At 33.8% G+C, this 13911-nt stretch overlaps 1 protein-coding gene across 1 annotated transcript in view; it reads right to left on the bottom strand.

The window, feature by feature from the left end:
• The window catches only part of SLC35F1 (solute carrier family 35 member F1), a 511365-nt gene that overhangs the window by 29434 nt on the left and 468020 nt on the right, over window positions 1–13911 (bottom strand). The window contains exon 7 of the mRNA XM_051997618.1: window positions 11543–11697. Coding sequence (XP_051853578.1) covers window positions 11543–11697 — 155 coding nt within the window. The remainder of the gene's footprint in view (window positions 1–11542; window positions 11698–13911) is intronic.

Raw genomic sequence — 13911 nt, 5'->3', positions numbered from 1 at the left:
AAGAGAAAAAAATTCAGTAATGATATTATGATTGCCATCCCCAAAGAACACATAAGCTCACTGTCTGAAAGCATGGAAGGAGCCTCTCATTACTTTGTAATGGGCTTTACTTGCTTTTTTTTTTTTTTTTCTTAACTGCTGATCTAACTGCTTCAGGCAAGTAGGTGGCAAAATGGATAGAATACCAGGCACAGAGTCTAGAAGATCTTTATTCAAATCTGGTCACAGATATCTCCTAGTTGGGCAAATTATTTAATCCTTTTTGTCTCAGTTTCCTCATTTGTAAAATGTTCTGGAGAAGATAATGGTAAACCACTCCAGTATCTTTGCCAAGAAAACCCCAAATGAGATTATGAGGAGTGCGATATGAATATTACTGAATAATAACTATTTGATCCATTCCTTCTTTCTTCAAGCCCAGGCAGGGGTCATTATTTAGATCATGTTTGTTATTTTAATTGATTTATTGGTTCTGCTTTTTTAGATGCAGATGAATGGACAAATTTATAATGGACAAATGTTACAATTTATAATTATCATTTAAATATTTATAATTTATAATGGACAGATTTATATATTTTTAATTTATAATGGACAAATCAGTCTTAATGATGATACCCATAAAAGATTATATTAGGCATATGTAGCAGACATCCTTTGACCAAAGACAAACACATAAAGTCTTTTTAAAAATCACTAAACCTCGAGATGTCATAGTCTAAAGTTGTTCTTCAATAACTTTGTCAGCCTTTTGAAACAATGTCTACAGACATGAAATTGTGAGCAATTTGTAAAATCATTTTTATAGCCTTTAGAAGCCTTTATGACTAACTTTTATGACATACTTAGCATATGACATAGTTATTTCTTGGTGTTGAAGGCTTGGGAATAACTTGGAAAAGACTGTCATAGTCTATTATATAGCACACTCATTTTTATTGCTAGGTATAACTTATTTTACAATTAACTGGTTGATGATTTATGAATAATAAATCTGAGCACAAGATGGCTTTTACAGAGAAAGGAAATGGGTTACCTAAACTTCTCAGAAAACTCTGAGATTCAATTTATGTGTTTCTGTCATCACATAAAGTAATGCTTTTTTATAAGTATTCTAAAGAAATAACATACACACGTATGCAGTGTAGGGGATATATGTATGATTTGAGAAGGCTAACATTTTCACTTTTTAGCCAGTTATTTTAATTTTGCCAAGATAGGTTCTGAAAGGATGTAATTTCTCAAGAGCTTGATAGGTTCTTCCTTGAAAATTTCCTGCAAAAATCCTATCAAAACCAATGACATAGACTCAAGGACTCTCCTTGATTTATAAAATTCTGTTGAAAGTTTTACTAGATTTCTTGCTATTTAAGGTAACTCAATCCTTTCCATTTCAGAACAAAATTATGTATTTTTTAAAGAGGCATTTGGCATGAAAGTTTTAAATGAAAGATAGTCCTGCTAAGAACATCACATAGTTACTGCAGAATATTGTCCCTCCTTTTGTATAACTTGGTTTTCTTGACATTATTTTCAGGGATAAAACTGATGGGGAGCAAACAACAAAATTATATTCTAGGTATAATTCTCAGAATTTGAGTCTTTAAAAGATAACTTACGACCAAATTATAAAGAAGTAGCCAGATGATTATGAATAGATAGTTGGAGTTTTAAAGGGGATAGACCATTTTGTTAGCCACAAAATAGCTATAACTTTATGATAACGATAAAAACAAACAGATAGTCTTGTTTTCACTTGAGCATTTTTCCTGTTTTTTTTTTTTTTTTTGTTAACATTGAAAAATATATGGCCATCTCTTAACCAATATTTATATGCAGTTTTGCTCCATTTCCAAATAATGGAATTTCAAATATAATATTTATGTAGTCTCAAAGAGGATATTAAAAATAGTTTCATGTGCTTCTTATCAATATTTCTTTACTAGGACCCTTTGAGTTCTGAATACTTGTATAAGATTTGGAGCTCAGTAGTCTGATTGGTTCTCATGGAGATAGGAAAGGATGCTAGGATAGCTTGAGACCACAAGAGGAAAAAGATGGTGGGATTTAGTCAGGATATAATTCCAATTTAGCCTCATAATACTATGCCTAAGATTTCTGTATCTCTCCTCTGGACAATGGAAGTGACTTAAAAAGATTTGCCTGAGAGAGGCTATGAGGGATGTGGAAAATGAAGACCTAAGTACTTTCCCCCTCTTTCTTCTAGATATTTGCAGGTAAAGGGCCTTTGGCCTTTAATTATAATTACTTCAATTCTTCCCTTTACATTTCTGGTGTTGAGTAATCAAGCATGTGATAAATATGAAAAAAGGCAGTGGGCATCTGAGCATTAGTTCTGAAATCTTCCATTTATAGTTACATTTATGTACAAGGGCAGCATGTGCACAAAGGCTACAGCTTTTTTTAAAAATAGACTCTTTAAATAGAAAGTTCAGTAGATTTTTTACATGGCTATCACCAAGAAGGGAGAGTAGCAGTGCCCTGACAATGAAGGGATGCTAATGGCACTGAACAGATTAGAACTATGGACATTCTGACTTTTACTTCCCACAATTGCACAAATAAAATTGCTTATAATTTTATTCAGTGGCAACCTACAAAATAGCAACAGAGATTAAGAAGAGTGAGATTTTATGACAAATGTAAACAATTTGAGCATGAGAATTTTGGGACTTACAAGTCAGGACAGGTATAACTTTAAATTTTTGTGTGCCATGAAGATCTTTTGTTCTGAGGAACTCTTTAATCACTATCTTGGAAAATTAAAATTTCAGGTGATCCTAATAACAAGAGATGGCCAATGATGACTTCTGTGCAAGAAATTGAATAAAAGATATCTTTAAGTACATGAATGACTGGGAAAAGGAAGTGGTTAAGTCACAAAGAAAGTATAGAGACAACAAAAGGACAGCCTACTTTTTTTTTTTTTTCCTGAGGCCATTGGGATAAAGTGACTTGTCTGGGGTCACACAGCTAGAAAATGTTAAATGTCTGAGGTCACATTTGAACTCAGATCCTCCTGACTTCAGGGCTGATCTATCCACTATACCAACTAGCTGCCTCCTGTATTACTTTTCTTAATACATGAAAAGAAGCAGATCATTCTGGATGATCTCAGAGCCTACTACAATTCCTTTTATGCAATAGCTACTTCAAAAATTTTTGTTGACAGATTTAATGAATGAATGATTACTCTATAAGGGATTTATGGGAATTCTTGGATGCGATTTTGTCAGTAGAGAGTAACTTCCCTTTTGAAATTTAAGGATTGCCCAAGATGGTCAAGATTTTGATATATATATAGCATGTTAGTTACTGTTGGAGCTTTTAGCCTATTCCCTGTTACTTTACATTTATGGGTCTCCTTTTCTGTTGTTTTATCTGCCATTCCTATTTATAAGTTAAGAATTATGGCCTTTCAAATTCAGTGCATCATATTTTAATAAAAGTACTGCCCTGTTCCAGGCAATTGAATTTTCACTGCCAAATCCTATGTAACAAATAGTAGGATGAGCTTGTCAATATGGAATATAATTTAGAGTGCTTGGCACAATGACAAATGATGGAATATGATGTCTTTGGACTTCATAGCAGAGTTTATAACCAGAATTCCTGGCAAAGAGTAGAGAATATAATAAAATTTTTAGGTTAAAAATCAGTTATAATATCTCAAAGGAAAAAAAAAACATTTAGCACAAGAATGAAGGGATTGAAACATGCAGAAAGTTTCCTGATGAAAACTGACAGTGTTAAAATGCTAAAAATCTTGGGTTGATTGCATTTTTCAGAAAACCAGAAATTCTTTGTGGGGGACAAATAGCTTCTCTTTTGTCAGCAGTGAATATCTGCATAATACAATAAAGTTCCAGCATGGGAATTAAATTTGTCGTGATGACCCCTTTCTCCTTAGAAATTATAGTTCAAATGGAAGATCCAATGGAATCAAATTACTCAGAAATCAGAACCACCATGCTTTTTGATTTAAATAGCATGCTTTTGAGGAGCCTAAGGAGAAATAAGTCTTTATGATTTGGTGCTTTAACTTTCAATGAATACAATTAACAAAAATTTCTTTTAGGCTTCTCAACCATAACTATTTAAGTAATCCAGCAATGGCACTAAACTATGGATAAGGTAATAGAAAATTTAAAGTCAGTTACTTTCCTCAAGGCAACATAGAATATTGGTTTTCACTTCCTCCTAAGTTGGTGAGTTATTTTGAATGAAAGGGTATATTAGTGGAGAAATTTAACAGTTTTACTTAAATAATAAATTCCTGGATTACTTATATTAATTTCTTCTTTCTTCTCCTCTCTTCCTCCTCTTCTTCACTAAAATGTATGAACTTCTCTATTGGCTTATTGGTTTAGAGAATGGGATGGAAAGATGTGAAGACAACTGTTTTCTAATTTAATTCTCAAGTTCTAATATCATCTTTCAATTAAACAGCTAGTTAAAAAACACAGAGGAACTTAATGAAATCATTGAGACCAGCTATAAAGATCATGATGTTGAAAGTAGGACTAAGGGTCAGACCATGGCAAGATAAGAAATGGAAGGCAGATAGATTGCTGCCTCAGAACAGGGAATCAAGCAAAGGGTTCTATTACTTCAGGCTAAAATTCAGGATAGAAGCAGTGCACTTTAAGTTCATATCTCTCATCTGACGCATTATAGAGTAGCATATGGACAACTAGACTTGGAGCCATGATAGCCTGGGTCACTGTGTCTCATACATAGTTTGTGTCTTTCTGGGCAAGTCATTTAATCTCCAAGTGCTCTCAAACAACACTCTAATATGACCCTCACTGATGGAGGGGGCTTACCTAACCTTCTGTTATAGTTTATTCATGAGGATTTCCCTGCTCATTTTTCCCTTTTCCCTACCTTCTTTTCAAGATCCTTTTCCTATAGTTTTTTTTTTTTTCATTATAATGGAAATTCCTTTAAAACAAGGATTGGCTAGTTTTCTTGTATTTATATTCTTCACTCATAGCATACAGTCTGGCTCATTGAAGGCCCTTAATATATGCTTGTTCTGTCTGTTATTTACTTATTTTACTTATATACCTATTTTCAGATGATTTGTAATGACTCCTTTTGAATTTATATTGGTGTATATATGTTTATGTGTGTATGTATGTAGATATATAGATACTTATCTATATCTCTTTATATGTCTTGTGATAGTGTTCTGAACTTGCATCAAGTATGTTTATTTATAATCATCATCTATCTTGTAAGCCATCTTTCTGAACTTGTATCAGGTGTGATCATCCACAGCTGTGAACTGACTTCAACATCATGATGTCACTTTGGCCCTCTTTGAGCACAAAGGACAATCAACAAGATTTATCTATGTTGGTGAAATAGATCTAATTCAAAATGTAAGAATCTTCCTAATATAGGAGTATGTATATATATTTTTCCTGAGAGTGAAGAAGAAAATGATTTTTTTTTCTGTTTTAAAAGCATTAGAGATGAAAAAAATAATTGTTAAGATATACATTGAGACATTTAATTCTTTTCAACATCAAAGGGCCTGAATTTGTTCCCTCAACTCAATTAATAAATTTAGAGCTAAAAGGGATTTTATAGGCCATCCTATACTACCTTCCTCCCCATTTTATATAGATAAAGACATTGATTCCTATGAAGGTTAAGTGATTTGTTTTCAGTGTCATGCTGGAATTCAAACGGAAGTTTTTCCCAATCAATTTCTCTCATAACAATGCTATATTGTCTTTTCTCATATAATTCATATTGTAGAGATGATCTTAACAACATTTGTGATTTCAGTGATATGGGTCCTCCTTTAAGTCTATGCAAAGTCCAAACCTTCTCTGACTTTGTAGATATTTTCATGAATTGTTATGGTCAAACTATTCATCACTTGGTGGCCAACCTTTTGCTGACCAGCCATACTTAGCTAGGAGAATCCTGGGAAGAGAGTTTTTATCTTGGTAGGATCTGCCCTGTTAACATAGCTGGCTTAAGTAAGCACAGTGTCTATATAAACCTGTACTATTACTATATAGACAGAAAACAAGATTCTTCATATGATCTATGTGCATTCTCAAGTCAGTGTTGTGTTGATGGACTTGTCTATAGTAATTGCCAAGGCTTTTGTCTAAAAGCTGACATATAAAAGAAAAAAGCTGCAATGTAAATCTCTCTACATTTGATTTTGGAGTCTCTGAAGCCTAGTAAAGCTCATTTCCTGTACTTTCCATGGATTTCTTATAGATTTACTGCTCCAAGTTCAATATTGCTGCCAGGTGATAAAAGTTGTAGCATAAGAAAAAAAAGAATCTAACTGTTTCTTGAAAGTCTCATAAAATAACACTCTTCAAGGAGCCTTATACCTTTCAGATGATTCTAATTTAGAATCAGGTCATTCGCTTCCCAGGGAAGGGGACTTTGAGTGACTGGTCAACGTGTTAAGTCTTAGGAACAAAGAGATTGGCTCCATTAGGCTGGAGATAGAATGGATTTTACCGAAGTAGAAAACAACACAAAACGAATAATCAATCTTAGACGAGAGAATTTCATTTAGTTATTTAATTTATGATAGAAAAAATATCTGTGACAGTGGTCCTCATCTCTCAAAGTTCACTTTTCTACTACTGAAGGGATAATTAGTTTCAAGGAAACAAATAAATGAATGGGTAACAGAACAGAGTATCACTGATGGTAAAGCTAAATTTAGTGAAACACCACAGAGAAACAGATGTCTTTTAAGAGTATTTTTGGAACAATTTTGATTCAATCATGGGTTAAAAAGCTACAATCATATCTCCTGATTTTTTCCCCATAGGTTTTCATAATGGAAGAAAATTTTTGACTATAAGACATTGCCAGAAAATGAACACTTTCAACTTTTCACATTTATCAGAAAAAACCAACAAGAGCATAAACATTCAATAAGCCAAATACTGTACTGAAAATACAATATCATATAGTTGCAGAAAAAGTGATGATAGCTAAAATAAACCCTGGTGACTGTGAGAGAGAATGAAATAAATCTTATCTCACTTGAGGGATAGTCAGATTTTACTGGGCAAAATAAATTCAAAAGAATGGATGCTTTGAAAAAGGGTCGCATCTCTCCTTCTATACTGATTCCCTGACTTAAAAGAAAAAACTACAGATCAGTGCTAAAAATGAAAAGCTTCTAGGAGGGTAAGAGGTTGCAAATCAATTTTACCTTGAGTAAATTGAACTCAAGGGTAGGCCAGAATTACATAGGTAGGTAGGGTCAGATTTTTGTGTTAACATTAGCAAGTTGTTTATGAGGTTATGTAAAAAGAAAAGAGTCAAAGGTGATCCCGAGATTATAAACCTAGATAAGTAGAAAGATTTTGGACCCTCAATTGAAATAGGGAAATGTGTACAAAGGGAAAATTTCCTAGAGGGCAGGGAAGATCATGAATTTCATTTATATAGACTTCATTTGGGATATTCAGCTAGAGATATGAGTACATGAGTGGAAGATGATAGATTGAATTTCAAGAAAGAATAGTTCTATGAATAGGTTTTGGAGGAAGGGAGGGAAAAGTGTGGGAGGAAGGAATAAATATTTATTTAGTAGTTTCTTATGTGCTAAGCATTTTATCAATATTATCTTCTTGGATAGAAAGAAGAATAAGAGATGGTTTTGAGAGAGGGAAAGTTTAGAAATGAATATCATGGCAGTAGAGAAATTTGATGTAATAGTGGGGTCGAAGTTGTGATAGCCCCTATGTGTGGCTGAGGAAAAAGTGATAGGATTTAAGAAAACTGAACTGTTGAGAGGCATCTTTGCAAATACTGAAGTCACAGAAGATGTGGAACTATACCCAAAAGAGAATAAAGAAAAAAATGTTTTATATACAAAAGTATTTATAGCAGTTTGTGATGGTAGCAAAAAATAGAAAAATGACCATTTATTGAGGAATGGCTGAATAATTTGTACAATATTAATGTGATGAAATATGACTGGTGAGGAAAAAATGACGAAATAGGCATATTAACTGTTGCAGAGTGAAATAAGCAAAAAAATTTATAAAATAACATTGTAAAGATAACTTGGAAATCTATGAGAACTGTGGGCAATAAAATGATCATCTATGATGACAAAGGAGCAGTGATGAACCATGCCATCTACCTCGTGAGAGAGAGGTGATGGATTTATATAGATTTTTACATGTTATATTTATATAAAATCTATGTTATAAATATATATGTTTTTGAATAAATGCTTGGTCATGGATTTCTTTTTGCAAATAATTTGTTTAGCTTTTCTTTTTTTTCAATGGGGTAGGGATGGGAGGGAGAGAAAATAGGTTTCTATTAACTAAAAAAGCCAGTAAAATAAGAGAAACTCTGTGTCTATGTATGTGATGGGTCATTCCTACAGATTGAAAATGTTACATGTACTTTCCAGATGAGGTAACTCTATCAATTTTTCTTATTTGCTTCACTTTGTTATAAGAATCTTCTCATGGAGTCAGGGTAACATGTAACTACTTTAAATGTAAAAATAAAATAATTAAAATAAATATCCCCCAACAAACCAAAAGTTCTAGCACTACATATCTTTGGCTACTGTATCTAGTTTTCTAATTTGATTTTAAGTCATTTTATTACTTACAATTACTTACAATAACAATTGTTATTACAATTAATAACAATATTAATTATAAAAAATTAATGGGTAAATTTGTTGATTTCTATCTAAAATGCTCTTGGATAAGGACTGAATGATTCTCTTCTACCACCTGGTGGCAGCAAATAAATATTGCAGGGCAAATATTACAGTGTATTGGTTCTTAATATGTGGTCTGTGGATTTCGGGGATCCCAAAAACTTTTTCGGGGGGCTTCTAAGGTCAAAATAATTTTAATAATAAAACTGCCTAATCACCAAGATAATTTATAACACATATAAATTTAATAGTATGGAGGGGAGACCAGAAGATTTGAGAATCACTCCTAAAGTTATACTTTACTCCAATAAAACCATTGCTCCAAGAAGGATAGCTTTGTAACATGTAGTGGCAGTTCAGCATTTTATGTCTTTCCTATTCCACTACTTTCTCTCTACCAGAGGATCAAACTTCCCCCTCCTTTGATTTGAGGAGCAGTGTGTCCAGTAGAAATCATGCGGGATTTGTAATGCGAGGGCGTAGATTCAAACCCTAACTCTGTCATGTACCCTTGGGATCACCTCAGCAACTTAATCATGAGTATCTCAGTTTTCTCAACTGTAAAATGAGAGAATTATACTAGATGGTTTTTCAGGTCCTCTCCAACTCTCAATCTAAAATCCTATGTCTTATGACTGTTTGAATAGAGATATATTCCTCTGATCTGTTTCTTGTAATATAGTTATAAGGCATAAGATAGATTTTTAAAAATAAAACAGAAACCCCCCCCAGAAAATTGAACAGGATTTTAACTTATTTTATCAGAGGTAGATAAAATAATAGAATATAAGGAAGGAAACAAGCATTGATTAAGCTCCTATTATATGTAAGGCACTGTAATAAGCACTTTATAGATTTTATCTAATTTATCCTCACAATAATCCTGGAAGATAGGTCTTACTATATGCTCTCCATTTTGCAATTAAGGAAACTGAGGCAGAGGTTATTTACTCAACATCTCATAGCTAGGAAGTGTCTGAGATCACATTTGAACTCATTTTTCCCTTGCTCTATCTACAGTCACCTAGCGACATCTTTAGAAAATACAGAGAATGATACAAGATAATTTATCAGTTAAGTGCTAAGTAATCCTAGACAAAGCTGGAAGAGTTTTTATTTCATCTTGTTTACGGGTGAGAACACTGAATCCCAGAAAGATTATATGATTTGAATAGAGTGCTGGGCCTGTATTCAGGAAGATTCAGCTTCCTAAGTTCAAATTTAGCCTGACAGTCTTAGTTGTGTCATAACGAGCAATTCACATAATACCATTTGCTTTAGTTTCCTCACTTATAAAATGAACTGGAGAAAGAAAAATGGGAAACCATTCCAGTATTCTTGCAAACAAACAAACAAACAAGCCCAAATAGTCTCATGAAGAATCAGACACAACTGAAAAATGACTGAACAAATTTACACAAATATGTATCAGGGCCAGGTCTTCTAAAAGTCAAAACCAGCATCCTTTTGATAATCGCCTGCTGTAAGGAAGATTGTGAATATAGTAACTCAGAAAAGATAAGGGGCTGGACTATTTAATGATAAGAATAGCTGGCATTTATGCAGTGCTCTTAAGACTTGCAGAGTACTTTATAAACATTTCTTTCATCCTCACAATAAGACAGGTGATAATATTATCTTCTTTTTACAAATGAGGAAACTGAGACAGACAAGGTTAGATGACTTGCCCAGCATCATACAACTAACCATCAGGTCTTCTGGTCTCCAGGTTTACTACACTATCCCTTTTGCTCCTTGGAACCACAGTGATGTCACACCTATTCTGCTGGCTACTTAAGAGGCCAGAAGCAGGTATGGATCTTTGGTACAGACTAGGTTCCCTGAGAGGAAGAGAATGATTGACTTGTGATGTTCCAGGGAAGTTACTTTACCCATAGTTATGTAGGTAGCAAGCATCAGAGGTAGCATTTGAAGTCAGGACCTCTAACTTCTGAACCTGTGCTTTTTCTCCTTTATCACAGTATCTGAATTAGGTCTTGATATTTGTTATTCCTCTTCATCCATTCTCAAATTGACAACATGGGGCTGACCCAGTGTTGAAGGGCAGAGGAGAGTATTATTTTGGGCAGTGAAGTTTAAAGCACAGTGATAAAGTGGAAGGAGCTCTGACTGGCCTTAGAATTAGGAGCACTTTGGGTGCCTATCTTACCTCCATTATGAAAATTCCCTCAATTGGGTCTCAGTTATATCACCTGTAAAAATAGAGGCACTCAGGGTCCTTACAAGTCTCTTCTTCGTGTAGGTATACAAATCTCTTATTTCTAAGGTTCTTTCTAACTCTGAGTACTCTGATCCTGTGAAATCTCAGATGCTACTCTAAGATGCCCTTAGAATATTAAAACAATGAAAAGAAGGACTTTTCTAGGGCACATTCAGAAATCAAGAGTTTTGGGTGGCTCTGCTATGGATTTACAGTGAAAAACCATAAAAAGGAATTACAGAGGATAAAAAATGAAATATGTAATAGTGGAAGGCAAATCACACTGATGAAATCAGGAGCCATGGTATTATTAAAATAATTTAAAAGAAGGAAGGGATACTATACTCTTATATACTCTTTTTTTCAAATTATAACTAATCAGAAGCAAATGGGGAGAAAATGGTACATTCAAAAATCTATAGGATAATTTTCTTGTTCCTGCTGCCCACAGAGTCTAAAAGGCAGATGTGCACAGGCTTTGTCCTAGGAACATCATTGCACATAGGATAGTTCACCACTGAGATGACTGACAAATTTCCTGGATAGCTTCATTCCTATCCACCAGCAAGCTGTCCCAACAGAGTGCTTCTTCCAAAGTTCTTAGCTCTACTCACCTTGTAGTGGAAGAGAAACAATCCACAGAACAGGCTGTACAGGTCTGCAGTGAGAAGGTTGAGGTTGACGGATGTTGCACTGGTTTTCTTTATGACTACTGGCATGAAGCTGTACAGGCCAAACATGCAGGCACTGAAGCCAACGTACAACAGTCCTGTGGGAGCAAGCACAGAGCAGAGTGAACCAACCATGGCACCCTCTCCAGGCAAGAAAGGTGGAAACCAGTAGAGGAAAAAATCAGGATCTATCATCCCTAAAAGGAGCTTTACTCCCACTGTTTCTCTCCTTTTTTTTTTTTTTTTTTGTAGCATAGAGCCAAGGCTATTAAAATGGTTAATTTCTGAATGAGGACTTCTCTACTGCTTCTAATAAAAATCATGTTTTTTTGGTTTCTTTTTTTGCAACTATTCAGAATACAAAGAAAAAAGTGAAATAATCCCTTCCCTCAAAGAGATTACATTTTTTCCCAAGGAGATATCTTCATATGAAAATCTAAATGAAATAAATACATATAAGAAATCTATATTAAATATATGAACATATAAAATAATCTAAGTGAAATAAACATATATATGAAATTTTTTGTAAGGATGACAGTGACAGCAGAGAAATCAGAAAGGGCTTGTCTAAAAGGTGGCGTTTGTGTTGAGTCGTGAAAGAACTGCAAATTCTAGGAGACCAGCATGGGAAGACAACCTATTCAAAGTCTTTGTGATGGAAGAAAGTGTGTTAGATTTGAGGAAAAGAAAGAATGGCTGCCTGATACCTAAAGACTGGCAGTATGAAAGAATGGTTAGTCTTAGCCATGGAATTAACATAAAATTGGTTCAGGGTCTGTATAGTGTAGTGGAACACACCCAGAATGAAGGGTTCAAATCTTGGCTTTTCTACTCCCTGTGTGTATATCCTTAGGGAAGAATAACCTCTTCTACTCTCTGTATTCTCATCTACAGAATAAGGGGAGCTGGATAAGATGATCTCTAAGATCATTTGCTTCTGTGCATCTAAAGTGCTGCATTATATGCTATCTCCTATACATGCTAACTGCATAACCATGAACAAATCACAGCATTTCTCAGAGCCTTAGTGTCCTTATTTTAAAAATAAGAATAATAAAGTCTAGAGGACATTTCTTGCACAGAATGTTGCATTATGTATTATATAATGCACTTTTTTGATAGATTGATTTTATTCCATTTTAATTTTTTAATTTTGAACATTTACTTTCATAATATTTTGGTTTCCATTTTTTCTCTCCCTCCCTTCTCATCCTTTCCTCAAGATACTGGGCTTTGATCTGCATTCAGACTCCTTACTTCTTTCTTTAGATGTGGATGGGATTTTCTATCATGAGTCTTTAGGAACTGCTTTAAATCTTTGTATTGCTGAGAAGAGCAAACTTTATCAAAGTTGAAAAACTTTTTACTGTAAAGTGTTACATTTTGGCTATAAATCTATTACTTAGAATAGTGCCTACCACATAGTACTACTTAATAATTTTTTGTTGTTTGAGTTATCAAAAAACTAAATTATAGGCCAAAGTTCTTATTTTTATCACAAGAATTCTGTCCCTTTCTTGAGTCATGTGACTTTCAGTTTGTGAATATGAGATGCATTTCTTCTAGGTCTGAGAAGCAACATAATCTACAAAGATCAAATTAATTGAAATAGGTCTTGGGATTTACCAGAAATTTCCCATTTCTATATAAGAAGAAATAAATCTTTTTCAACTATTGCACATCCTCTTTTGTCATGAGGACCGGACAAGGAATCGGGTAAACTGAGTTTAAAGAGGAGAAGATGCTAGGGAGAAATAATAGGTCCCTTTGACTATTTATAAGGTTGTCCTGTGGAGAAAGAATTAGATTATTCTTTTAGGCTTAAGGGAAGTTAGAATAGGGAGCAATGAGTGGCAGTTACAAAGAAACCAATTGAGGCAGTATATCAGAAAATAAGCAGAAGATAATACTTTAATAATTATAGCTCTCCAAAAGTGGAATGAGATACCTTGAGAAATTGTAGGTTTCTACCCCTTCAATATTTTTAAGCAGAGTTTGTTTTGACTACTTTGACAGGTATGATCTAATGGAGATTTCTTTCATGTACCAAATGGAACAAGATTACTGCTAGGTGGAATCCTTTCAATTCTTAAATTCTTCCCTCCCCCATTTTTTGTTATTAAACCTTTTTATTTTCAAAACATTTGCACAGATAGTTTTTTAGCATTGATCCTTGCATAAGCTTGTGTTTCAAATTTTTCCTTCCTTCCAATGGCAAGTAATCCAATATATGTTATACTCGCTAAAATATATATTAAATCATATATATATATAAATTTGTACAATTATCTTGCTGCACAAGAAAGAAC

The sequence above is a fragment of the Antechinus flavipes genome, chromosome 4 (genome assembly GCF_016432865.1).
Source record: "Antechinus flavipes isolate AdamAnt ecotype Samford, QLD, Australia chromosome 4, AdamAnt_v2, whole genome shotgun sequence".
NCBI lineage: Eukaryota > Metazoa > Chordata > Mammalia > Dasyuromorphia > Dasyuridae > Antechinus > Antechinus flavipes.
The sequence above is the reverse complement of the archived record's forward strand: the minus strand, read 5'-3'. Positions and strand labels throughout refer to the sequence as shown.